Source organism: Diaporthe citri (assembly GCF_014595645.1).
Source record: "Diaporthe citri strain NFHF-8-4 chromosome Unknown scaffold_4, whole genome shotgun sequence".
In the NCBI taxonomy this organism is placed as follows: domain Eukaryota; kingdom Fungi; phylum Ascomycota; class Sordariomycetes; order Diaporthales; family Diaporthaceae; genus Diaporthe; species Diaporthe citri.
In genome coordinates, this window is record NW_025064849.1 from 4,924,336 (window position 1) to 4,950,828 (window position 26,493).

The following is a 26,493-nucleotide window of genomic DNA, read 5'->3' on the forward strand; positions in this document are numbered from 1 at the left end:
GCTGAAGGCCACAGGTGCCATCAGGTACTTCTACGGCTCAATCTACAACTCCAAAGTATCGATGCCAGCTCTTAACTGAACCCATGGGCAGCTGCTGGTCTCTCTCATTGCGCTTGACATCCATAGTTGAGTGCTGATCGTTCGCAGTAGGAGCCGCCACCATGTCGCTTCTCTCATGGTTCCACCCGTTGCCTCTGCCCCGGGCCAGACGGGCGCCAGCATCTTCTGTGGTGACAGACGACGACATCGAAGCCAATCTTCAGATGCTCTGCACCCCGACTCTGTCGGGAACCCCTGGAAAAAGTACCGATCAAATTTCACATCGAAACATCCAGAGTCTGCAGACACTGCTGGCGTTTCTGGATGCAAAAGCAGAACGTGAAGGCTCACTTCTCTGGAGCTTCACACCCAGGACATATGGCATTCTCCGGAGCATCGGCGCACTCGAGTTCATGGACGAATTTAGGGCGAAAAGTTTCAACGACTTCTATCTGCCGTACAATGAGCGGACTTTGCCGGACTTCCTGCAACAGAAAGACGGAAGGGACCTAAGACAGGCATTCCTAGACGCGCAAAGCTATTTCCTGACCAATACAAAACTCGTTGAAACGGACGGCACTTCAACGCACTTCGATGCCGAGAATGGTGACAATATTTTCCAGCCCATCAGGTCCCTGGGCCAGGGGAGCTTTGGGTAAGTTCAACAATTTAAGCCTTTGATCGGGCCCCTCGCGGTGTGGGGGGTCACTTCATGATCATTATTTGAGCGTCACTGATGAAAGTCAGCGGTGTAGATCTCGTATACAGCCGGTTGAGTCTGAGGCACTACGCTCGTAAGAGGGTCCTTCGAGGTCGCGACTCTGAGAGGAGCCGCGAGGCTCAGCGCACCCTGATTGGCGAGCTGAGGCACTTGAAGCAACTAAGCCATCGCCACCTAGTCAAGATCATTGCAAGCTACACAGATCTAGAGTACATATCGTACATCATGGAGCCAGTGGCAGAATTGGATCTGGAACGTCTCCTAGCGATGCCAGGGGCTATTACACCCGAATATCAAAGCGTGCTCCGAAGATTCTTTGGCTGTCTCGCTGGGGCTGTCAACTATCTCCATCAGAGCAAGATCAGACATAGGGACATCACTGCGCGGAATATCTTGATCTACCGTGAAGAGGTTTACATCAGTGATTTCGGCTCGGCCTACGACTGGTCGAACCGCTCTGTCAGTGCCACAAGGCATCATCATATACCAGTCAGTCCGGATTACCAAGCGCCGGAGATTGCGAAAAGAGAAGAGCGCGACTCCAAAAGCGACATGTTCTCATTGGGAGTGGTTTTCCTGGAGATGACGACAAAGTTGCTCGGTCGTTCAACAGCTGAACTCAAGCGTGTAATCGCGGGTAATGCAAGAAAACACAACTCCGACCAGCCTTATGTCTACGCCAACCTTTCTGTAGTCCTCACCTGGCTGGATGAATTGACGAAGGGAAACACTGTTGAGCACGACAACGAGCCACTCGTCTGGGTGAGGGATCTGCTTCAGGAGAAGCCACGCAATCGACCATCCGCGAAGGGCCTCATGAAAGACATACTGGAGTCGCCATCATTCCGCAGCTTTTGCTGCTTCAAGTGTCAAGGGGATTTCGAAGAGCGAGCTTTTGAATACGATGCGGCGCTGCAACGTGACGAGCTTCTCGAGGACTCCACGGCCACTAAAAGGACCGTGGCAAACTTGTTCGGTGAGGAAGCATCGTCATCAGCGAATGGCGTGTCTGCACAGAAAAGTGATTCTGTCGAACAATGGCTCGGCGTTACGAGGCTCGATAGGGGTGATGAAGTCGCCATGCCTGGAGCTTTTCCTGATGTTCAGGATGTGTATGTTGGCAGCGGGCGAGGCGTCGATGATAACAACAGCCTTCTCTCTGCTACCCACGCACAGAATTGGTACCTCAGTCCTGAACTTCATGAAGGTGACCAATGGTATACCCAGAGCATCTTGGCCACCGAGCCTGACGAACTTGCCACTCAATCCTACCACAACATTACGTCGCCAGCGGGATATTCGGAATCTGCAGCTGTTGACCCGGCGGTCTCTGATCATGAGAGAAACCTCCGCGACACGGGCCTAGGGTTTATGGAGTATGGAAGTAGTGACTCGGACGAGGATGCAGAGCACCAGATGTTCGAGGAGTACTCAGACTCATCAGACACGAGTTCCGAAAGCGAATCCGCCTCCGACACTCATCTGGCATCAGGAATTCAGTCAACTATCAAGGAGCTCGGCATCATTGTGGAAGTCGACGAGATCCAGTCTGAAGACGGCGCCTCAGAGGAAGACGACAACAATGACCACCGATACGAGGAAGTTTCCGATGATTCCACCATCGATGGGGAGACACAAAATCTGGGTGAACATCTCCAAAGTAACAAGTCTGAGCCGGTGGACATTTCATTGGACTCTTCCTATCTCACAGCCCAGGCTCTAAGTGATTTGCGGCTGCCGTTTCCCGTTGTCGCTGGATACCTCGAGAGTCAATGCGCCGACATGAACCTAGAGGAGTCGGCCACCAAAGGACCGAAGGCAGTCACTTGTGAAGACGATCCGGAAGATGCAATGTCTGATGGTCTTCGAAATCCAGATCACTCAACACTGGATTTGGGAGGGTCGGTATTGATTGAATGGCCCACCGAACAGGGTACCGATCAACAAGGAACGTCTGCTCCAGATGAATCATATAAATCGCCAAAGCACCTCGGGACCATCCTCGAGAGATCTGCAGAAAATGCTTCTCAGTCAAGTGAGAACGAGGGCGGCATCGCGTCGCCGTCGTCGATGACCGCACAAGTCATACCTGGTGAGAGCCAAATAGAATATGGGAGCGCATTGATTCTAAGTGAGGAGAACACGCTGGATCTGCCATCAGGCCCTGGAGTATCGGAAGTTCATGGAATCTATACCAATATCGGCTCAATTTCTGAAGAGACTGAGCGGACAGTGCGCTTTGCGCTTCCCCCTCCAGCAACACCGCAGACAACCGAGTCAACGTTGAGCCTGTCTGAACTTGCTACCGAAGTACCCTTCCCAAAGTGCAGCTTGTTACCGATGAGTGATGATTTGGAGTACATTTCTCCGAACTATATTATTGCAAATCAAACACAGCAGCTCGAGCAGGTGCCGACAACTGATCAAAAGTTGCGACGGCCACTATTGGGTAACGCAGCCACAAAAAGAGTGATCAAAACACACAAGGGGCCTTCAGCCCGTTTGAACCGGAAGAAATTTCCTGCAAAGACTCCAAAGGATGGCACGAGGGAATCGGAGCTCACTGCGTATGAGTCACATCCACCAGCAGAGCAAAAGGAACCCCGCGACCGTGTCTCCATTCCAGCAGACCACACTACTCATAATCTCCCTGGGAGGAGTGATGAAAACACCGAAGTACGAGCTTTACCAGGGTCTCGTACGTTCTTTGAGACCAATGTCAGAGGGGTTTTCTCGCGAGAACTTCTGCCACCGCCAGTGGTGCCGCAAAAACAAAAAGCTCGCAAGGCGCTTCTTTCCAAGGCAAATCTGCGTGCACTGGAGGCTGGCAACGCAACTGGGGAGGTTCATAATGGCCAACTGACACGATCAACACCTGTTCCACGTCTTGCACTAACAGCAGCGAACGTGAAGGCTCTTTCTGATGCTAAGAGCCGTCCTTCTCCCGCTTGGAACATATCTACCACACAAGTGCAGATAAGTGCAGCAGACGCACTTCTCATACAATCAGATCCACCAGATTCCAATGAGACAAGGCAAAGCTCTGGTCAGACGAGGTCGTCGGCCTCGAGGAGCCCTCGCGAGCGGACAGCACTTCCGGCGATCAATGCCAAATCGCTCATGAAGACAGCCTGGGACTCGGCCTCGGCGGGTGCGCCAACTTCTGTCATGTCTGAAGCTACGAAAGCGAAGTTCTCACGCATACTTGTCCCGTTTGACCAGTTCGATAGGATGCACAACCTGCTGAGAGATTACTGCAAGCGAGGCAAGGCCAGCGCCGTCAAATTTCTCTTGCAGAAGGGGTGTAACCCTGGCACGAAGAAGCACCCACGTGGTGCGCCACTTCTTGCAGCGGTCCAAGGGGCGAGCGAAAGACACAACAAGTGTGCTCGAGAGCTCATTAAACATGATGTCAACGTGAATGTGAAGAGCAAGAAGTCGGGCAAATCAGCATTGCATCTGGCTGTCGAGAACGATGAATTCCAGGGCTACGTCAGGCTCGTTTGGCTGTTGGTAAATGCTGGGGCTGAAACGAACATGCCTGATGAGAATGGCGACTTCCCACTGACGAAGGTCTTCTTCGGTGCGGGATCTCTTCCGCTTGAGAAGCATCGTCTTGAGGCCTTGGCTGTGCTTCTCCAGGGCGGAGCTGAGCCGAACCTACATGCCTCCGGTACAGGAAACACTCCTCTACACTTGGCTGTACGAAGGCAGGACAAGTGGGCCGTTGCCATGCTTCTACACAAAGGGGCCGACGTCAACGCGAAGAACTCCTCCGGGGCGACTCCTCTGCAGATGACAGCAAACCAGTTCCGCGGTGACCTGGGCCATGACCACGCTCAAGTCCTGGATCTCTTGTTACAGGCTAAAGCGTTGATCGACGAGAGAGCCGGCGCACTGAGCCGAACAGCCCTTCACTTAGCAGTCACCTCGGGGACTGCACACGCGGTGAAGCTTCTCCTCGACTATGGGGCAGACCCGCTGCTTGCCGACAAGAATGGCGACACCGCCATCATGCTCGCCATCAAGGGAGCAGCCAAGATGACGGCTGACCCGGACAGGATCGAGGACCACGTCGAGGTTATGGACCGGCTGGCGAAGAAGCTTGGTCCCTCGTGGGCACATGCCACTGACTTTCAAGGCATGTGTGCTGTGGAAGCTGCTTGCTCGGGCGACCACATGGATCTCTTGCGGACCCTCCTTGCCGAAGGCGACCTCGATCCGCGCTCCAAGTTCCGCGATGGGACTGTTCTAGACTTTGCCCGGAAGAATGGGACGCCGGGGGTGCAGGAGGTGATTGAGCGATACGTGAAGTGAGTATCGACGATGAGAAACAAGAACCTAAAGCCACGGGCGGAACCTGTTGACAACTGGACGTGGCGCGCTTTCTCCAAACATTGTCGTGAAGCCATTTCAAGACGGCACAGTGACGCTGCAGTCAATAGAGCTGCTCTGCGATAGCTGGGCATGACAACGCCGAGGCAGCACAAATCTTTTCTTGAAGTGTTAAGAGCTTTAGCTGGCAAAGGAGAAGAGTTGGATCAATCACGGCCAGCTCGGGGAAGTCCCCGATATTCTTGAGGCAGTAGCAGGAACCTACACTGGAATTGGCTGTCTCAATTCCATTGGACTGGTCTTTTAACATGGCAACGATGGAGACCTTGAGACAGCATGCGGTGACGGGATCAGGGCAATGGCTACGCAGAGTCTAGAATCGTTCCCACTAGATGGAAGTGAAGCTTCTACAATTTGATACGGAGTGTCAACCATACCCTCTTCTAAGCATCTTCGGCCAGTCTGCCTCACACGAACGTCGGGAGCCCCATGCCGCGCTCTCGGCCCCTCTCTAGAGAACAAGCCCACTCCCCCCATGAATGAATCCACATCCCCTCGAGTCGACTCATCAGCATTGTCCTCGTGAGGCTCCTCAGTGGGGTCCTAGGAGCGCTGACAGGCGGATTTCCGGATTACAAATTCGACCTCTCTCACAATTTCTCACTGCCGGCATCCACCTTCAACTACCTAGCAGCAAGAAGACAGGCACAAGCAGCCCCTGGGCACCAAAAGGGAGTGGCAAGGTACACCTCGCCTCCCAGTCAGTCTCCCCATCGAGTGAGTGCTAAGACACGTCGACGAGTGAGCCGAACGAAGCACCAAGAATAGCCCCAGCAACCAACAAGACCAGCCGTTGCTGGAAGAGAGATTCCTAAGGGTGTAAAATTGGATAATGTCCCGCTCGCGTCTGTCTCAAGCTGTCACCCCAGCCCACGACCCAAGGTGACTTATCGCCGACGAGAGCCGCGATGCTTGCGAGAGCGGACAGGGGAGGAGGGAAGGGGACCGAACGCCGTCTGGGACGAACCCCTCGTTCGGGCGGTGATTCCAGTCGGATAATGAGCGCCACTGCGACACTGATACCGATTATTTCCCCATGCGGTGGTCTTTGTGTGTGAAACTTGATGCCATCATCATTTGCCCGCGAATCCTCCTGCAGGGTTTCCCACGCCAGAGCCCGAGTGTCTTGTCTGTCAAGCACTGCCCCATCCTCCCGTCTCCCCTGCGCGTGCCCGCGGGCAGACCTCAACCACAACCCACGTATCACGTACCACGTCCCACACGTGCTCAGTGCGCCTAGTTGCGCCTACTGGGGAGTTTTTTTATTCTGTTGCCTGGAAGACACAACCCCTCCACCCTCTCCCCCCCCCCCCCCCGGTGTCGCGGCAAATCCTCCGCTCAGGAGCGAACACTCCACAATTCTGGCCAGTGAGCAAGGCGCAAGGACGCCCAGTGTTGCTAATGATGGTGGCGGGCAGCGACAGCTAAGGCTCTCTCGCTCGTGGCCACGCCGGCAGAGACCTTGATCCTGGGCTGCCCTGGCCCAGCAATGGCCGCCTTGTCTTGACGCGGCTGACCGGGTTGGTTGTCTGTCTGTATGCCTGCCTTCCAGGGCAGTCTTCGGGTCTGGGTTGGCTGCGCGAACCCCACGGGCGAATCCGCCTGCCTGGGATCGTGGAGGTGGCGGTCGCGTCAATGGCGGCTGTCTTTGACGCCTGGTGGCAGGGGGGCAGTAGTTCTAATTATGGTCGATTCGTCGGGCAGACAGGTCGGCTCGTGGGTTCATGTATGGCTGTGACGATCGCGATGCGGGCGCGGAGGCACGATGCCTGGATATCTCGTCTCAGGATCTCGACTGCTGCTGGGTCGGTTCGAGCCGCAGGCTACGCTGGGCGGTGCAGGTGAGGCATAATCTCCTGATACAGGCAGGTCAGGCAGGTCAGTAGAGAACATCGGATCACTTGCAGATGCTCCTTACACTGCCTGTATTACCCATGCGTGGGAAATCATGGGCCGATCGCGGCCTTCGAGTGGCGAGCCAGCCCGCGCAGAAGGATCTCGACAACGCACCCGTTTGGGAAGACCATCTCGCCAAATTGGTTATGCATTGTTGATCAACGGTCGGTCGGCATTTCCACGGAGGCAGCCCTCGAGCTCTGGGGGAGCTCCTCACTTGGCGTGAAACAGGAACACCAAGAGAATCTAAGGTTGAGTAGGATCACGCGCTGCAAGGTGGCAGTCTTGCAGCAACAAAGAGCTCAAGAGCAGCTTCTGCATGCAGTAAACGCCTGGCCGCTGTCCAAGAGAGTATGCACTCTGTCCTGAAACAGATCCTGCTCATGCGGGTGGCACTCAACTTGCCTGCACCGCGAATGGTGGCTGCAGATAGCTTCACTCTGGCCCGGGCGAGTGTGGGCCAGATCTGGCCTCATGGCCTGGCTTTCGCGGGCGAGGACAAGGGATAGAGGAGGGGGGGCGTGTGCATTCGAGCGCGGGATGGGATGAGTGTTCTGCCGTCTGCGTCGCCATGTACTCCGTGTGCAGAAACAGTACTGCGGCCGAAGCTCCCGCGCACCTGCCCAGTCACGATGTTCATTCACGGCTGTTCGAGATGGCCAAGCAGGGGCAAGCACAACGCGGCTCGACGACCAGGGGGTGCGGGAGGACCTCAGTGTCTGGTCCTCAAGCCTGATCAGCGACAAATGCCTGGCTGGTCCCTCAGCCAGGATCAAGCACGACGGGAAGCTCGCAGCATATGTGCCGATTTGACAGAGTGTCGGCGGGCAAGGTGGCCGCATGGCGTCGAGGGCGATATCTTCTGTCCCAGACAGTCACACTGAGACAGTGACATCTGACTGAGATGGAAATATGTCGTACCTGGCCATGTTCCATCTTTAGCAACCGATAGATCAAGAAACGGTTTTGGCTGGATGGCAGACTGACTGACTGGGTTAGCCCTCATCAAGTAACGCACGGCAGCCGACCAGAGTAGATTTCATTATCGTATGCTGCAGCCTTCAACCACTGTCACTCGCCAAAGGCAGCAGTGGCCATTGTGCCCGCCAGCATAACAACCATATGGAGGTCGTACAGTAGTACCGTGAGAACAAGTCCCAGGCGCCCATGGGCTCCGGTTCATCCGGCATCAGGCGGCCCCAGTGGTGTCGGGTATCACTGCGGACCTATACCAGAGTGCTACACTACATGCTGATGGGACAACTCATCCCGACTCGCCATCACATATCCAACCATAATTTCTGCGACAGCTGTCCCCTCACGAACTGACTCGCTAGGAAGTGGTCGAAGATCGTGTAATGGAGCTGAGCAATTGGGACCTCACCGCGGAACTTCCGCGGCTACAAAGACACCGAGAGCCCGTTTAGACAACATGGAGAAAGCCGTAGTCTGCATCTATCAAAGCATGCCATGGCATGCCTGTTCTCAGCCCGCCCTGATGGATGCGACGCGATATGAAGGCAAGCCAGCTGTCCTGGAAACTCAAGCCTGAGCTCCTAGGGCGCCCATTGAGCCTTCCCTCGATGGTAATGTGCTCTGTGATGCCTCATCTTGAAGTCAGAACTCGACGCAAACATTGGTAGGAACGGCTTGTGCTGGAACACCACAAAGGGCATCCTTGAAGACATGACAATATTGGAGACGGATTCTACGCTGAACAGCCCAGCAAGTACCGGTGGTGATGTGGCAGAAACCATAGAAGTCATGACAGCAACCAGGTGCCCTCTGAATCATATCGCCTTTCTGGGGAATATGGTGGTCCTTTGGCGAGCTATAGTGGTTCGACATGGAACAGCCAGGTAAGCCCCTCGAACGATATCAGCTGTGCGCTGTGACCTCGAGGCCGCGTCTCGAGCTCCCAACCCGGTCACGGTTTCTTTGTGACCATGATCTACATGTGGTCCGATTGAAGACTAGCAATAGACAAAGGCGAAGTCGCCGAGACAACCGAGTTGATCATCACTGATCATCATGAGTAGGACATGACTGGAAAACACAACGAAAAAAAAAAAAAAAAAAAAAAAAAAGCAAAGACAGATCGGCAGCAGCACCCAGAGACTCGGGCACAAAGGAACGGGCAGCTCATCCACTCGGTGTTCAGCCACTCAGCACGACGCAGGCACAGGGTCCAGCCAGCCAGATGTACTAGGTTCGAAAACGGGCACCTCAGGTGACGATAGCTTCACTTGCCCGAAGACAAAATACTGGGTTGCTCCCTGCGTGCAGGCCATGACTCCGGCTTCGCCAGACATTCTAGCGAGAAGAGTGACGCCCCCCGGAGTGTATTGGGCTTGCCTTGTCGCGAGAAAAGCCTTGTGTCACCTTCCATTCCTGAACGGCGAGGCCGGAACGGGGGGTGGTGTAATATGCTTTGCTGCCTGTGTAACCCCAAAGGACCATGCAGAGAGGGCAAGAAGCAAGAACAATTGCCCAGTGGTCAGCTCTGCCCATGCCCCTTGTGGATTCGAGTGAGCCAGTCGCAGTCAAGTGACAGTGCCAGTGGGTGAAACAACAGCCAGTGCCGGCAGCAGTAGACCATCGAGTCCCGCATTGGTAAGGCTGAAGAGTGCTTACTGTCTCACAGTCCTGTGCAGTGCAAGTTCTGCTTCCCAGAGCACCGGTACTAAACCCCACAGGGGCAACAAGGGAGAACAAGACACAAGCATTGTTCCTGTTAGCCTTACCGCTGCTTGCCTCTGGCCGCGGTGCGGTGTGACGGAATGCACACTTCCCTCCCATCGGTGGCGAGAGGTGGAGGTATGCAAGCCTACAAAGGACCACACACAGTCATCTGAGACATTCTGATGTGTTGCTCACCCGCCTCTCGATCTTGTCCCACCCCAACTGGCAATATCGAGGCCAGCCACGGCAACGGGAGTGGCATCTCATCCGGTTAGCAGCCGAATCGGCCGGTGTCTCTGTCGCCCACCTTCGGCGCCCGGGTCGGACAATTGTTTGTTCTTTTCTTGCTTCTGGCCTTGGCCTACCTCGGACTGGGCTCGCTTCTCGAAGGGCGAAGACATGCTTCTACTGTGTGTGGGCGCCGCCGAGGCGTGCCTCCCTCCCCGCCCTCTTGGGCAAAGGGCCAGATACGTGGCGTGCTCCTGTGAAGCACATTACGTCCTGATCCAGATCGCGAGTTGGGGGCTGTTTGTGTCCATCCCGGCGAGCGGGCGAATCACAGTCAGAGACATGCCACCATCGCAGCCCGTAAGGGCGTTTTCCTGCGCCAGACGTGTTCGAGAGATTGACGTCCATCAGCACGTGAAAACCATGTCAGTCAACGTGACGCTGGCCTCTGGCGTGTGAGCGTGCTGGCACACAGTCATCACCATCAGCAGTTGGCCGGCGCCAAGCCGACCTGCCCACAGCGTCTGGTCGACCTAGGCGTACAGAGCAGCTTGCTCCGTAGCGACAACAAGAATAAGACGAGACGATGGCACAGAGCTTGTGTTAGCCGATCAAAAACATTCAATTGGGTTGCGGGGGCTAGGTCGACGAGAACGGATCTTTTGCAAACCTGGGCCCTGGCAAAGTATGGACAGCGGGACCGAGGCGAGCAGGCCAATCCCTTTGCAGCAAATGTATCTGCCTGCTGGCACCGTGGCTGTTCCTCGGCCTCGGGACCGGTGATTTTTTTTTTTAGGCGGGCACATTTGGTTAACAGCACGACCCGCCCCAGCCAGGAGTTTAATTGTGAGTCGGCCTTGTGGCCGACCCTTGAAGGCGGAGCAACGGCCCTGGTTCTCGCCAGCCATTTGCGTGGGTCTCGCGGCCGTTCGAGAGTGGAGAGACGGCGGTCCACACACTCGAAAGCCAACTCCAATCCCGGTGCTGGTTCCCGGCGTTTCGGATGCTGCAATCAAATCCGATAAGTGACCTTCTGCTTGAACGTGTTTGACCGCTGGCAAGGGAAGGATTCTAGGTTAGACACAGCCCTACCGAGCTAAATATCAGGGCCGCCTTGGACGAAGGAAGCATGCGACCTATCCAGAGCCGGAGAAGCATCGGGACAGCAAGAGGCCGTGGTCGTCACCAAACGCGGTCTCGTGTAACAGCATTCAGCTTCTCCGCTGTGATGATGCAGAGTCCCGAAGGTGCTGTCAAGTGCGGCCGTCTCCATGGTTCATGGGCAGAGTGGTGCCAAGCTGTCGATAGCTTGTGCGATCATTGCTACCCCTGGTTTGCAGGGGGAGAGCTTGGGCCGATGTTCATTGGATACCACCGTAGCATGGCGCACAAAAGAACCCCCGTTTGATGCATATGCTGCCCCTCGGGGCGTTGCCGCAACGGTGTGCCCGTGACAGCTTTGCACTGGCTGGCAAGTGTCGATGCAACCGAAGGCTGTGTTGATCGACTACTACGGTACTATGGTATTAGCCTGGGTGAAGAGCATCATTTTTCAATCTCGTGCCGGTAGCTTTGCCTGTCTTTGCCCGTTATTGCATGATCGGCCAAGACAGGTAGTCGCCGCTATTTGACAACCGGTCAAGTAGGTTCCCGTCTTGTTGTGGCCCCGGGTGCTCATTTCAAACAAGCCAGAGAACAGTTTCCTGCAGGGGCTTCTGATGAGCGTTGTCCGTCGACAGCTATTGTGCAATGATCTGAGCACTTCATTCTAGAGCACGAAACGCGCGTCTCTGGCAACAGCCCATGGCTTGCAGTGCACACCGATTGGGATGTCGCGTTTCACTGTGCTTCGGTTGCACAGATTCTTTGCGCAACATTGCACAAGATCTCCCGGCACCCAAACATCACACCCTACCTGGTGGTGCTGCTGGTGCTGATGCTGCAGCTTGCCCGGGAAGGACGTTGAGCCAAGGGTGGCCGTAGGGCTGGAGACCGTCCCGTAGGGAGGTGGTCGCCGTCCAAGAGAGTTTCCCCGTGCGGGGATGCCCATGTTTGTCAGCTTCAGGCTCAGGGACTCTCTGGCAAGGTGCCATTGGGACAGATCTGGAGCTAGTCCCCGACTCGTAAGTATACAGTATGATTGAATGGCAGCTCGATGGAACTGCTCGATGCCGCTTCGACACGGCTCGGGTAGACCGCTTCGTCAACCCGTCGTGAAGATGACTGCATGTTGTAACAGCTTTGTTGGCTCGATTTTACGAAGGATGTCCACATGGCTCACACTCCTGGTAAGGGGACTGCAGCAGTGCAGGCACAAGCATTGTAACCCAATCACACATGATGGCGAGCTAGCCAATAGAAAACGCCGGAGTTCCCAGTTGGTCCTGCACCAGATTCTTTACGAGGCAGGCGATAGAGGCTCTGTCTACTACGGCCCATCAGTCCCTCCGGAAGGCTGGGATGGCCAAACACCTCGACCGACAGAGACAAAGCGAAGGCTGCATTCGTGGAAGGCCCCTATTGATTTGATGATGATGGAAGCCATCACATCTGGGCCACGACACACTTTGATTGGGCGTCATCGAGTTTTGCGTCCCAAACTAGCGAAATCCAATGCACCGATTCTTTTCTCGGCAGCAAGTAAACCATAAGCAAGACCTGGTGTCGCCGGCATGTCCCCGAGCGTCTCCTGGTGTGCCCCTGGAGCCGCTGACAGAGAACCCGAGATTCTCGTCGAGTAGTCTACTAGAGCCTCAACGCGGAAAGCTTGCGACAGCCTTGACTGGTCAATGACGCAAATAGCAGGATATCAAATAGAGGCATGGATTTCTGTTATCAGTACTGTTTTTCTTTGTTTGTGCCGTTCCCTGTCCAATGACCGCGTGCGTCGTCGCTTGATCATGGCCGGTCCCGGGTTGCACAACCAGCTGCGAGGCCAGGGCATTGCAGGCCGATGACTGGCCACAGCTCCAGGCAATCGAGGCGCAAGTCTGCGCCCACATAGACGCCGCAGAACTGTTGCGTGCAAATAGCCGTTTCGCAACCGTGAATTTTGCCCATTTCACGAGTTGTGGTGGCGAGACCACTGTCTTTCACGAGCCCGATCACACCTCGCCGTAATGGAGCGGGCAGGCGTCGACTGTGCGCGGCGGCGTGAGGCAGCTCAACGGTCGGTAGGACGCATGCTACTAGGCCATTGGCTGACGACGTTGCGTAACCATTTCAGTGGTGTTCTCAGGAAGAGCCCGAAAGCGGTGCCTGAGCCCTGTAGGGCTGCGGGAGTACCCACGACAAAGCAATCCTCCCGCGCAAACCGTGCGATTTGCCGTTCTCTGGCGTTGGCTGATGTGTTGCCCGGGCCATCACATGTGTCGTCCCGCTGATCCGGTGACCAGTTCGAAGACTGACCACCACCAAGAAGGGCTGCATGTGTTCGTATAGCTGCGGGGCATTTTGGTTGCGATGCTCTGCCGACTTTTGTGTACGCATTGGGTGTTCGGGGCCCATGTGCGCAACAGGCGGTTGAGCTGTGTGTCCCACCCATGCAAATGGGGGTAATTGTCGGTGGCCTTAACAATTTCTGCAGGACTCGTTCGTGGTACATCTACGTCAGCAGGTGACATCTGCGCTGGGCTTGTGAGATTTGTAGGGGTAGGGGGCGTGTATTCAGCGACTGCCACATTTGACCCATCTCCTGCAGCACCAGCAAGCTGTTATTTGCACGGCTCTGATAGTCTGACCGACTGTTGGGCGGCCCTGTAGGTCACAGTGGGCAATCGCTTGCAGCAAAGACTGGCTTCCAAGTGGTGGTCGCCTGCATAACTCTGGATGCCTTGGTGTGGCACAGCTTGTGCGACCTGGCGTGCGCGGCTAATTTGAGAGGACTGGAGACTGTCGTGGTAACACAAAGTGGCCCCCAGTAAGCACTGTGCCACCTTGAAAGTGGGCTGTGTAACCCCAACAGCAAAGTGTACCAAAGGTTCAAGCGCGCACTTCTCTCCAGAGTCTCTGCCATTGCCAAATGAATACCACCATCTCGGCCATTTTCCGGTGCCGATACCGTCTGTTACCGACCCCGGAGTTGTATCATGGAGATGTACCCAATCTTCACATGCTGCTACTTTGTCCTTGAGGCTGCTGTTAATTTCTGGCTGGCCCTGCGCCGCGGACCGCGCAGCTTAGTAGATTGGAACTTGATTCTTCCTTGATGGTGCATGGCGTGCCAACTTCGTGCCTAGGGTTCCTGGCGCAGTGACAGATAGCTTCAGTCGGTACTCGGATGAGAAGGAGAACAAGCCGGCTGTAAAACTGCTTATTACCGCTTGTCTGTGCTGGTTCATGCAGAGCTCCATGGTACAACTAGGTTCGACTTGTGAAGTCACATTCGTTCCATGTAAAACTTGCCGGTGACCTTTTCTGTCAATTGCGGGTGTGGGTTTCCGCTGCTTTGGTTGTTGGCCACGTGCCCACCCCTTTTTTCACTGTGTTGCATTGAACAGGGTTCTTTTGTAGACCATGACACGCTGTGAGTTTGTCTGCGATGAACTGGACCCAGCCAAATGCCAAGGCCAGATCCACTCTGTTAGTCTGGGCGTTTTCCGGGTGCAATTGCAAGGCCCAACACGTTGAACCTTGACGAATGAAAAACCCCGACACTGCGACCTTATCAAGGGTGGGCGGGCCGCAACTTAGTGCACATCCTGGATGGGTTGCTATTGTGCCTGCAACGGTACCAGCAGCGATGTTGAAAAAGGGACGGCCACAACGGGTGAAGCCTGCGTCTAATAAGCGCGTCCATAGCGGCCCACGTCTGCTGTGCCAGCTGGATTTCTCGCCCGGTAGCGAGTCTGCGAGGAAGCTGCAAGAAGAAATGCAGTTGGTTGTTCCGTGTAGACCTGCGTGTGCGGCCTGCTCCGATTTCGATAAGAACCCGAAGATTGCTACCGCAGTGCTGGAAAGTGGTTCCACAAGAGGGTCGCCAAGTTACGGTAAGGATCAACGGTCCCCGCAAGCCGGGGAACAAATCGAACAGGGTCCGTCGCCGCCCGAGCCTTGTGGTAAGCGGAGTCGACCCTCCTGCGAGGACCGAGAGTAATTATCAGTCCCAATCGGATCGGAAAGATTATGGAAATGGCGTGTCCATCCTTGAAGACCTTGCAGAGGTACCACCAGAGGCGAGGCTTCTCCCGTTGCTTGGCTGTGGGTTCTCACACGAGTACCAACACAGGGCCTGTTGCGACATCGTTGCTGCTGCAGACTGGTGACCTGAAAGATTTGCAAATCACAGGGCGGTACTGGATGTGGACTACTGAAGGACGATCGTTGTTTGCGCCCAGACTGCTTGATCTTGATAGGGGCCCCGGGAATAGGCGGTACCGTACGGTCGGAAGAGGTCACGAGTCGAGCACGGGAGGTAACACGGTGGGCGGTCACAAAGACGGCCTCGAATCTGACAGTCTGGTTTGAGGTGCCTGGCATGAGAGAGAAAACGATAACGAGCGGCCCGTCGACGAGGCCAGCCAGCAGCAAAATCGAGCACCTGCCACGCCGCAGGAGCTGAGAGTCATCAATACCAAGGCCTGGCGAGTTGACCAGAACAAGTTGGGTGAAATCCTGCCACCAGCGAAGGAATTGCCGCCACAAGCGTTTCAGTGTCCCAATGGCGCGTGCTCGTGTGCGACGCCAGTCGCTTGCGGTCGCTTCATCCTGAGGCCGGCTCGTCTCCAGATCCAGGCGTCGCGAAGTCTAGGCACCCCCGATTTGGCGAACCCTTGGAGTGGAAGGGAAGATGGAGGGCCTTTTGGTGGCGTTACATTGGGTGTAACGGTTTAGGGAGCGGACGGCGGCAAATGGATCTTGATGGGTCTCGTCGCTTTCGTCTGGGGCCTTGGTCAATCTGCCTGGTGTGCGCCGTCCCCATGAGGGCACATGCACCCTCCAGGGCTGCACCTGAGGCAATGCAACGCTGCGCCGCGCCCATTGAACTTCGGGTCCGATGCGAGCTGGCGTGCATCGGATGACGGGGCAATCCCGGCTGAGATGTTAGCTTTCGAGTGTAGGATTAGGCAGACGCCTTTTGGGCAAAGATCAAGATGAGAGACTGCTGGAGCTGTCGCCGCCGTGGACAAAGATCTTGTTCCCTTGCCAAAACAGAGACAGAAACAGAAACAGGAGTGGGCTGGGTGGGCTTCCCTGGTGGGCTTCCCTCGAACATGTCCCTTTGTGAGCTCCGCACACAACGAACAGGGAAGGGCCGGGGGGATGGGAGATAATTGGAGGTACGTACTACCCGTGGTTCCTTCCCCGTCTATGCACCGCACCTAGCCCACAGCGTCATTACTGCAGTTGCCAGACTCTGGCCTGTGCCCTGACGGCAGGAACAGGAACGTGTGGCCCTTACTTTATTTCTTCAGACGACTTTACTGTAGATACTTGGATTAAGCCAAGTACCTGGTAGTGGGTGGCCTACTGTTTGGTACACAACGTCCACACATGATAGCAGTGCTTCCCTAATCGCCCTAGCCCGTCTGATAGCGCTGTTCTTGCCCTCTTGCCACACACACAGCCGACGAGAAATAGGGAGTCTGCAGGCAAGAATCCCGTTTCCACGCCGGAAAATTCAGGTATTACCAGATCGGACATGCCAGAGGAGTCAGGGCACTCGCCAGCGGTGTGAGCATTCCCCAGGGCGAAGCACCGATTTCTCCATGCAGGAACAGTCAGAGCTTGCGAACTCTGGCTGGGAAGGCTGGGGTGAAAGCCCAACAATGGCCTCTCTCGGGGACCCCCTGCCAATCTAGAGGCGGTACCCAGGTACCTTCTCGCAGGAAGTGTACCGTGATGAGCATGTAGGTGGAGCTTGCGGCTTCAAGCCTCGTGGCCCCCTGGGATCTCGTCAGCCGGGACGAGGCACAGCAGACTGAAAAGAAATCTCAAAGGAATGCCGCCCTTGCCACAAGTCTGTCGCCGTCTGCCGGTGCATCTGGCTGCACCGGCAACATCGGTGCCTGAGGTCCGTCTACGGTCTGCGGTCTGAGTCTTGCGATCTGAGGTCAGGGCAAACGCCAGGCCACGGCCCTGACACATGGCCACGGCCCTGACACATGGCCACGGCCAGCTCTGCCAGCCACCACCACATCACGCTGGCTGGTTTAGCCTGCCAGGGATCTCAATTTAGAAAACGACAGCGCTGTTGGCTGAACTCACCGCTCTGGCTGGCTGCACTGCGGCGTATGCTCGATGTAGGTAGTCGATGATGCGCGGAGGCCGGCTGGGTGGCCCAGATGCACCACGAGGTAGGGAGGTATTCTGGGATGCTGGTCGAAACCTTTAGTCGTCCCCTACAGCAGAAGGAGGGCCCATCCATGTCGACCATTCGACCATTTATCGAAGGGGCCAGGGACACCAGCATCAGCATCCGGGATGCTGGGCAGAGGCCAAATGAGCTGAACTGTGGGGGTGACGTCGGGTTGCCACGATTGGCGGTGCTCATTACGCTGCATCGCTGATGCTATCGATTGCCCTCGCGCTATCGTTTGAGCCGTGATGTGCTTCGCAGAGTTTACCGGCTGGCACTGGGTTTGGGGTGTGACGGAAGGGGTTGCCAAGGGCAGGGAGGGGGTTTTGGTGTGATGGCTCCTCCTCATCCAATTCCCCACGTTTGCGGCCCCGTACATAATCTCTCCCATGCGTTCGGGTCGATGGCCTGCTGTTTTCATGCAGGACGAGACCAACAGCAGAAATGACCGCCATGCCTTTTGGTCATATGATCTTCTAGAACAAGTCTGCGCCCCTGGCCCCCCCCCTGCCACGTCCTGCAGCAGATGCGGTGGACGTTCCCAAGACACGGGATGCTCTGACTGTCAGCGTGGTAGTCATTGACTGTCTTGTCCGACGACTAGGGAACAGACCACACCCTCTCGAGCCGTCAAAATGCTGCCAGCCCGTCTGATTGTTGCCGGAGCTAATTGGGCAGCAGGCGGCGGAAAGAGGCAGACGCCACGCGGGAGAAGAAGCAGGGTGCGGACCTAATTGTTCCTCCCATCTCCCAACGGCCGCGGGAACCAGGCGACCAGAGCCGTGGAAAGTGAGATTAAAGTACGCGGTACCCAGATCACCATGTGCGCTCGCCAGGCAGCTACAGCAGCTAGCTACCTGACCCTCAGGTGCCGGGGTCGTGAGGGTTCGGACGGAACCAGCCACCCGGATGAGCAAGCTGTCCCTCAGCACGGAGCAGCATGGAGATCAGGTCGGAAGGCCAATCTCGCCTCTCCACACCGGCGTACACGCCCCTTTTTCCCCTCGTCGCCGAACGCAGCAAGCTCCTCGTGATGAAGAATAGGCGTCGCAGCGCGTCTTTGCTTCTTTGGGCATTTTGCCCTCCAAGGCAGACACGTTTCATCTCGCCTGCAGCCCTTGGGCAAGGTCGGCTGTGAGCAGGAGACGAGCTAGCTTGCCTGCAACACCCCATTGAAGGGCGACCGACCCATCAAGCGCCTGGCGCAACGGTCTAGTAGCGATCGTGACATGTCATTGGTCGGTGGCCGCTGCTCGTGAGTGAGGACCAGGGTGTACGGCACGACGCAAGGCCATAGGACGCGGAAGGACTCGCATCGCATATGGTAAAACAAAATGTCGAGGTATAAGGAGGTGGATCACGAGTGTGGCAACGCTGAACAGTCAATGTCGCAGCACGTTCTCCTTCCGCGAGCCCAAATCCGATCGATGTTGTGCTGCGGGAGACGCTCAACTGGCACGGCATTTGCGGCCTGGAGCATTGCTGCTGTGTTGCCGTGGACGACATTCCCACTGTCGAGTAATGAATGCATGGAAGGCAGCGTTGGTTGGGAGTAAAGCTTCGCTGTTGGATGTCACCCTAGAATTTGAGAATGCAACCTCGACATTCGGCTATCGCCAGCCATTCGCTCAATACGGGTTCTTGGTAGCTAAGACTTGCTCAAAGCCCGAAGGTTCTTCTAGGCTGTGAGCAAACCCCGAAGCGTATTCCCGCGCGACGTGAGCATTATTACCGGGGAGAGGACGGGTGGGGTTTGCATAAGCCCACCGACCGTTGACGACGTGACATCTCATTCCTCTTCTCTCTGCTGGATACCACCCTGTGTCGACGACCAGTCAGTACGGGTCATGCCTTGGGGGACAATTGACGAGTTTGGAGAGTTGGAGCCACCCTTGTTGCCTCGGATTTCGTTAGTGGACATTATTTGAGGCGATAAGACGGTGAGACCAGACCCTTGGGATCGAGGGGCCCAGTGGGTCGGTCTCAAGGGGGGTCCCGGTCTGATCCAAAGGCCGACCAGGGCCTCTCTGTGCACTCAGATCCTGTCTCGGACAGGGCAGCTTGTTTCGTACGAGACTCGGCGCCGAGTCGATTCGACGTTGAGATGACAGGAATCATCAATACCTTTCTGGCATTGTTCGAATATTGACACAGCAGATGTGGGCTGCTGAATGCCGTGCGTGCGCTGAGTGTTGGGACGGTTTGAAGGACTACAGCATAAGCTCGCACGTTTTCAGAGCTTGGCGTCCCACAGACTCGGGACAGCGTCCATCTCGCAATTGAGTTTGGGAGGGGGCGCCAGCCAGAGAATGGGACGCCAGTCCTGCACGCGATGCTCCTGGTGGATGCGTGTGGTGCAGACTATGCCCATTCGAGCATGACCACCAGGACAGCCATAGCGGCTGAGCCTGAGAGGCCAGGCACCAGGCGTCGCTGTACCTCTAAATAGAAGTAAAAAGGAACAACAAGGCGATTTCCAAGCAATCCTATTGATTGATGGCTGGGTTGGTGAGAGGCAGGAAATGTGACGGGCACTCACGACGGTAGGTACGCAGTACTGTCTGAAGTGAGGGAGGGGGCTGCGTACATGATGGTCTGTCCTCACAGCCCGTGTGTTTTTGTGACACCCTGAATCGCTGTGGCATACACGGCACACCATGCCATAGTAGGCAGCACGTATACCAGATGATCTTTGGCAAATCAGCCTCGCTCACTTCCACAAGCGCTTGTTTTGAGTCTAAAAGTTAGTGTCACAAAAAGGCACCGTGCATGCACCTATCCCAAGGCAGTCTGAAGGTTATTTGCCGCGCCAGCAATGTTGCTATGAGGGGCTGAGAAGCGCCGAGGGTGCCACGCTCCATGCACAGCAGTGCCGGCTAGACAGCCTACCGCACTTCATCTATCGCGTATCCAACTTTTAGCAGTATTTACACGGTCGACCAGTCCACACGGAACAGGGAAGTGGTTTCTTGTCAAATAGCGAACCCCCTCAATCTCTCAGTCACATCGGCCCTGTCAAAACCCAGGTGTACGTCAAATTGGGCCAGCGGCGCGGAGCAAAGCATGCGACACCGACGCCCAGACCATGCCTTAGTACCTGTGATCAATCAGCACTGCGGACCTTCGGATTGACACCCCGAGTCCGCTCGAGAATCTGAAAAACCCTGGCAGTCCAGCCATGAGCACACGAGCAGCCAGCCAGCCCCTCCAGGCAGCTCAGCTCGTGCGCTTTTCGAGACTGCACTGCTTTTCATCTCGACGAGCAGGGTCCAGGCGTGCTGTGCTCTTCAGGGTCATCACATCGCACCCCATGATACGCATCTCCAAGGCAACCTGCTGATGTTGCTCCGCTCTATGCCTTGGTGGCGAGTCCCGCGTCCGTGCATGCGGGCTTTCCCAGCTCTGCCCGCAGATCATGTACATGGGTCTATGTATGGTGTCTGGGTGTCTACCGCAGGCCGTTGACCGCATTGAGGACTTCTGCAGCAAAGGAGCCCCCGTCCCTGCCCTGCCCTGCCCTGCCCTGCCTATGCCCTGCCTATGCCTGTGCTGTCATCAGGGCAAGTGATGCCGATAGCCAGAGCGCTTGTCGAGTATTTTGCCCATGTTCTCAAATGCACTGGCAAAACTTGAGACGCGATGGCAACTGTGATAGCTGTCACAGCCCCAGCGAACCAGTGTTCAGAACTCGACCTCCAAACAGGCCTGTTCCATGCTGCCGTCAGCCGTTGGTCAATGCGTTGCGGCCCTTGTCGCGGTCCACGGACTCCAGAGGATGCCAGAAGCGCACAACACACAATGCAGACCGAGTTGCTTCATTTCCATTCGCAATGCCAGACTTGAGGGTGTTGTGTTGTTTTGCAGAATCCCTGTCCAGTCTCCCCTCCAGGCGGAAGACTAGTCTACTGCAGCACTGCCTGCATCTGTTGTCTTCATCGTGGCCTGTCATCGCAGACGACTGCTCGTGCGAGCCCTACTTACTGTGCACAGCACCCGCGACGTGGAGAAGGCGCCCACATCGGGAAATGCTATTTGTGACGCATGGGCGTACTGGAGCGCCGGCCGATGATGCGATGTGATGTCTTGTGTTGTATGATGCGTGCAGCGTGCACCTGGGCAAGCTGCAAGAAGCCGGAAGTGCTGACGGGGCGAGACGGCGACCCAGAACGACGGGTCGGCCTGTGCGTGTGGATGTGCAGTGGTACCTGCGATGTGCGACCATGACGATAAAATGCAACACGGTGACACAGCATTGGGCCGCATCCTTGCCCAGATGGGCAACAAGACTCAGTCGAGCCAGCTCGATCGGGGTTAATAGTCGATGGCTGGCACACACACTCACTCATTCTCGCTCTCACACACCCATAGCCCTACCAAAGGACCTTACATGCGGTCTCCAGAGCACAACCCGGTCGGTACCCACCTCCCCAGCATCCGGCCACCAAACGGCAGGTACCGACGGTCAGTGGTCGAAGAACGAGGGGAAGCAAGGGCAACCCAGTCTAGCGCTGGTGAGCAGTGGTCTTTTGGGGTGGACCGACCACCCAACGTACCAAGGTATCCTCTCTCCCCACTCACGGTTCCCAATTCTGGCAAGAGCAATGTCCAATTTTACCCAGCAGGTACGTACCTGGCCCACAGGCCGCAATTACCTAACACACCCCGGCGCGGCGGCGCGGCTCCACCAGGCCTGCCAACCCTGGGAGAGGGCCCTGATCTTCAACCAACAAGATCAGAGAGAATGCTGAAGCCTGCGGCCCACCTGCGGTCCACCTCCCACCCGCCATCTTGGACCGGGCAGAACCCAGCACCCAACAGTGGGGTGGGTAACGGCCGGAAACAGCAGCAGCAGCAGCAACATGGCAGCAGCAATGGCAGCGGTCTCTCTCTCCATGGCCGCCTTCCTTCATCTGATTATGCTGTGTGCCTGCCTGCCTGCCTGTCTGTCCATCTGTCGGTCAGTCAGCCTCTTCCAGCCCAGGTTAGTGCTAGCCGTAATACAGACAGGACAGAGCAGAACAGTGAAGGCAAGAAGGGGGGGGGCCAAGTAGAATCGTCCGTTTTCGCTGGCCAGCACTAGCGCCAACGTTACACAGAGCAGCGACAACCAACGGGATGAGAGCAGGGACAAGGCAGGAAAGGACCAACGACAGGGGAAGCAGGGACAGGGGGTAGGTGCCCCCACCTCGGCGAGCCAGGCCTCAGTTGTCCCTCTGCTTCCGCCCAGGAAGCTCCTGCTCCCCATGATCTTGATCTATCTATGTGCCCAGGTGGTTGTGTGTGTGTGTGTGTGTGTGTGTGTGTGTGTGTGCATGTCCCCATCTGCCTTGCAGTCATGGCCGCTGGGTCTGACATAGCACCAGACAACGACACACCACTCACAACCCAGCTTTTCTCACGTCGTACAGCCCGGAATCTGGAGCCTGTGCCCCTCACACGGTCGCACAGCACACAACATGGGGCTGATGGCTGTGTCGCCATAGTCTCGTCCCCCGTCACCCCAAGGCCTCTTCACCCCTCCCAAGGTCTGTGTTCCTCTCCCGCACGGTCTCTTCTCCGCTGGTTGACAGGCTCTGCCCTCTGACGACAGTGGTGAAAGGGCGGGCGGCGCAGACGAGACACAGACACTACACAGGCAGACACAGTCACCAATGGCGAGTTACGCGCTTCCGACAGACACAACCAACCCCACTCTTTCCGTCTGTATTCTGGTCGCACAGAGCAGACAGCCGAGAAAACAGCTCAGCTCAGCTCAGCACAGCACACTCAGCACACCCAACGCACTCAGGAACTGGCCCTCGCACTCATTTCCGCCCTCCCTCGACCGCTGATACGAATGAGCCTGCCGGGCCAGTCCACCAGTGAGTCTGAGATGAGCCACCACCGGTCCCTAGATAGATAGGTACCTCACCGAGATGGGTCATGTCTGTGTATCTGTGTGTCTGTGCCTGTGCCTGTGCCTGTACCTGATTTTTGTGTGTGACTCTGGGCTTATCCACACTGCCCCACGACCCACCTCCCATGTGGACGGGGACGGAGTTGCTGTCCGCGCACATCCGACAAGAAGACAGCAGACAACACACATCACGCACGCTCCCACGCACGACGCATTGAGGAGACATGAGAAAAGGAGACAGACAGGAAAAGACACCCAAGACATCATCATCATCCATCATCATCATTCCACTGCGACTCCGGAAATGTCACTTTGCCGCTTCTTCCCTAGCCTTGCCTATTCTGAGAGCTCCCCCTCGTGGCGGATGCGCCCCATGTCTACTTTCAGTACCTGGCGAGGGTACATTGATACAACACAAAAGTCCTCGCCTCACTCGGCTCACGCCCCTCCCCCCTCCCCCGGGCATTCTCACTGTGTACGAACGACGTCGACTCCCAGTCTGGTCTCCCTTGCCCTTCATCATCTCCTCTCTGTGGACACTGTCTACGAGGTACCGCAGTACCAAGGTAGCCCGGTCTAGTCCAGCCCTGCCCTGCCCCTGCCCTGCCCTTTCCTTCGATGCCCTTGTCCTCGAGACCTCCAACCCATGCCCCCTGTGTACATCGGACTTGACACCACCACCCGATTAACCACAGCACACAGCACACAGCACAACAGCAACTGACTGCCTTACCGTTGCCCACCCGGTGCCATCCTTGCATGCATGCAGAAGCCAGAGGCAGGCCAGGGCCGGTCAGGTACCCTCGTACCGGGGGTTGGTCTCCCTCTCCTGCTCTGGTGCTTGTCGTCCACCATGTGGTCCTGCGGCACTGTGCCCTTTGCCAGGGCGTGGGTACATGGCCCTCAAGTGTCCATCATCTCGTCTCCAGTCCTAGCCTCTTCCCGACATTGCTCAGCGAGACCCTGCTAGCCTGGCTCGCGGCATGGGCCCAGGTACGGCCCACACTTGTACCCTCCTCCCCTGCGCCATAGCAGTGCGCTTATAAGCTCAAGTGGCCCTGCTCGATGGGGACCTCTTTTGAGGCTGAGATATCCGTCGAGCTTCCTTCCTACCAAAGATAGACGCTACAGCATCTTAGAGCTCATCGTCTCCGTAACGTTATTTTGCAGCCTAGAGATACCCATCGCCGGCCTCATCTCCATCTCCACATCCACCACCTCCCTCGGTGCCATCGCTCGCTTATAAGTGCGTCTGCGTGTGAGCCACCCAGAGACAACCACGATACCACACACATCGACGTCTCTGCATACAACAGCATCATCCTCCAGCTCACTCACTCGTGTTCAACGAAAAAATACGAGAGCAACCTCAGAAACTGCAAAAGGAACATCAGGTTCAAGTCAGGTCAAGTCATCTCAACTCAACTCCAAGCGTACGTGCATGTCGACTTTCTTGCATCACTCGCCCTGCCCTGGATCCACCCGTCGTCTTCCTGCCCTTTTTGGCTGTTGCTATTATTTCCTTTGCCCTGTTGCTCCTTCAGAGAGAGAAAAGAGGACGGTTCGAGATGGAACGTGCATGCGTGGATCAGGCCCGGGAACACGCTCGCTCACCAGACCCCAGATCCAGAGCTAGAACCGGCAGCGGAGGCTCCACCACCACCACCACCAACACCCACGGATTCTTCCAGGGATTACATATAATCGACTCCCCCCCTGCCCCTGCTCACACCTCCCACCTGGAACCCACTCGGACTACCAAGACCCCTGGGCCTGGAACACCACGCTCGACATATATCAACGCCCTCTCCTCGTCTCAGACCTCACCTTCCTACCCACCTTCACCCACATCTCAACTTCAAGCCTCGCCGTTTCCACCTCTACCTGAACACATCTTGCCCCAAGCCTGGTTCAACATACCATCACGACCTCACCCTGACGGCACTCCAACTCTACGAGTAGATCCCGCCTCGGAATACTCCTGCCACTCCTCGCCCGCACCTCAGCCATCACCGCAGCCCACATCATCAGACACTATGAGTACTGCTGCTCTCCACTTCGACCCTGGTTTCAACCACTTCAGCATGGGCAGCCGATCTTCTTTTGCCTGGCCTGGTATGTGCAAACCAGACACCTCCTGGCCTGCCCCTCATCCTCGTCAGGACGACCCCTCTAACATCGCAGCAGACGTTGTCCTCGAGCCTACAAACGGTGGCCTTCTCGGCCAGGATATGGGACACTACGCACCCGAGTCCAGCTTGAGCCCTCCCATGCATTCTCGCTCCGCTACCAGCAGCCCACCCAGGATGAGTGCGGAGCAGCGCGAGCTCAAGAGGCAACGCGAGCAGGCGCGCCGGGACTCGAAGCTCTCAGCACGCATCCAAAGGGCAGGGAGTCAAGGATCGCACAGCGGCTACGAGGTCGCTTCTCCACCACCCAACCAAGGAGAATTCGCACACACCTCCAGCATGTCCAGCATGCCAGTCTACACCACCGCTCCCACCGATATCTCCCTCCTCACCGAGCCCACCACCCTGGCTCCGCAAATGGTCCTGCCGTCTTACTCTCCACCGCTCCCGTCTTCCAACCAAATGGGTTTCCCTAGCCCATACCAGCAGCCACAATACATGGACTACGCTTACCCTCCATCAACGGGGGCTCCCCTCTCCTCCCATTACGGGTAAGTTGATTATCACGGTCCTGACTAACACTGGTGACTCTGGAAGCTAATCAAATCTACAGACCCGTCTCCCACGATCCATCAATGATGTACTCTATCCCTCCAGTGATGCAGACCGGCGGTGCTCCCCACCAGCACGACAACCAGGGGCACGTCCGGGTGGTCCAGAGCAGGCCCAAGCCCCAATGTTGGGAGCACGGTTGCAATGGCCGCCAGTTCTCGACTTTTAGCAACCTCCTTCGCCACCAGCGAGAGAAGTCTGGCCAGGCCACCAAGGCGAGCTGCCCGGACTGTGGCGCCGAGTTTACCAGGACCACGGCACGTAACGGCCACCTGCTGCACCAAAAATGCAAGCAGAAGAGGCAGCCTTCGACGAGCTCGTCATGAGCAAGGACAGACGAAGAAAAAAAAGAAACAAAAAACAAAAACAACAACCCGACCAGAGATGGTGGCTTGCATGATACCAGGGACACTTTCCCAATCGTTTTACGCTTATTTCGAGGGCCATAAACTTCATTTCCGCCGCGCTTTACGCAGCTCATTCGCTTTGCTCCACTACCAACGACATAATTCATCTGGATGGCACTCCAGGATCTGGGCAGAATCGGGCGTCACATCATCTGGGCGACATGGATCTACGACGCGAGAGTAACGGGATA

At 56.3% G+C, this 26,493-nt stretch overlaps 3 protein-coding genes across 3 annotated transcripts; 2 read left to right on the forward strand and 1 right to left on the reverse strand.

Moving 5' to 3' along the window:
- Window positions 1–161: 161 nt before the first annotated feature.
- INS49_010442 (uncharacterized protein) lies at window positions 162–5,077 on the forward strand (the record flags this gene model as incomplete). Its single annotated transcript, XM_043171167.1, has 3 exons — window positions 162–694; window positions 787–2,852; window positions 3,771–5,077. The coding sequence occupies 3 exons, from the start codon at window positions 162–164 to the stop codon at window positions 5,075–5,077; spliced, it is 3,906 nt and encodes a 1,301-aa protein (XP_043025732.1).
- A 12,021-nt stretch (window positions 5,078–17,098) lies between these two features.
- Window positions 17,099–17,453, reverse strand: INS49_010443 (uncharacterized protein; the record flags this gene model as incomplete). Its single annotated transcript, XM_043171168.1, has 2 exons — window positions 17,099–17,103; window positions 17,168–17,453. 2 exons carry the CDS (start codon window positions 17,451–17,453, stop codon window positions 17,099–17,101), a joined length of 291 nt encoding a protein of 96 aa, XP_043025733.1.
- A 7,737-nt stretch (window positions 17,454–25,190) lies between these two features.
- On the forward strand, window positions 25,191–26,221 carry INS49_010444 (uncharacterized protein; the record flags this gene model as incomplete). The annotated part of the gene is made up of 3 exons (XM_043171169.1): window positions 25,191–25,269; window positions 25,342–25,834; window positions 25,897–26,221. 3 exons carry the CDS (start codon window positions 25,191–25,193, stop codon window positions 26,219–26,221), a joined length of 897 nt encoding a protein of 298 aa, XP_043025734.1.
- Between the last annotated feature and the right edge of the window lie 272 nt (window positions 26,222–26,493).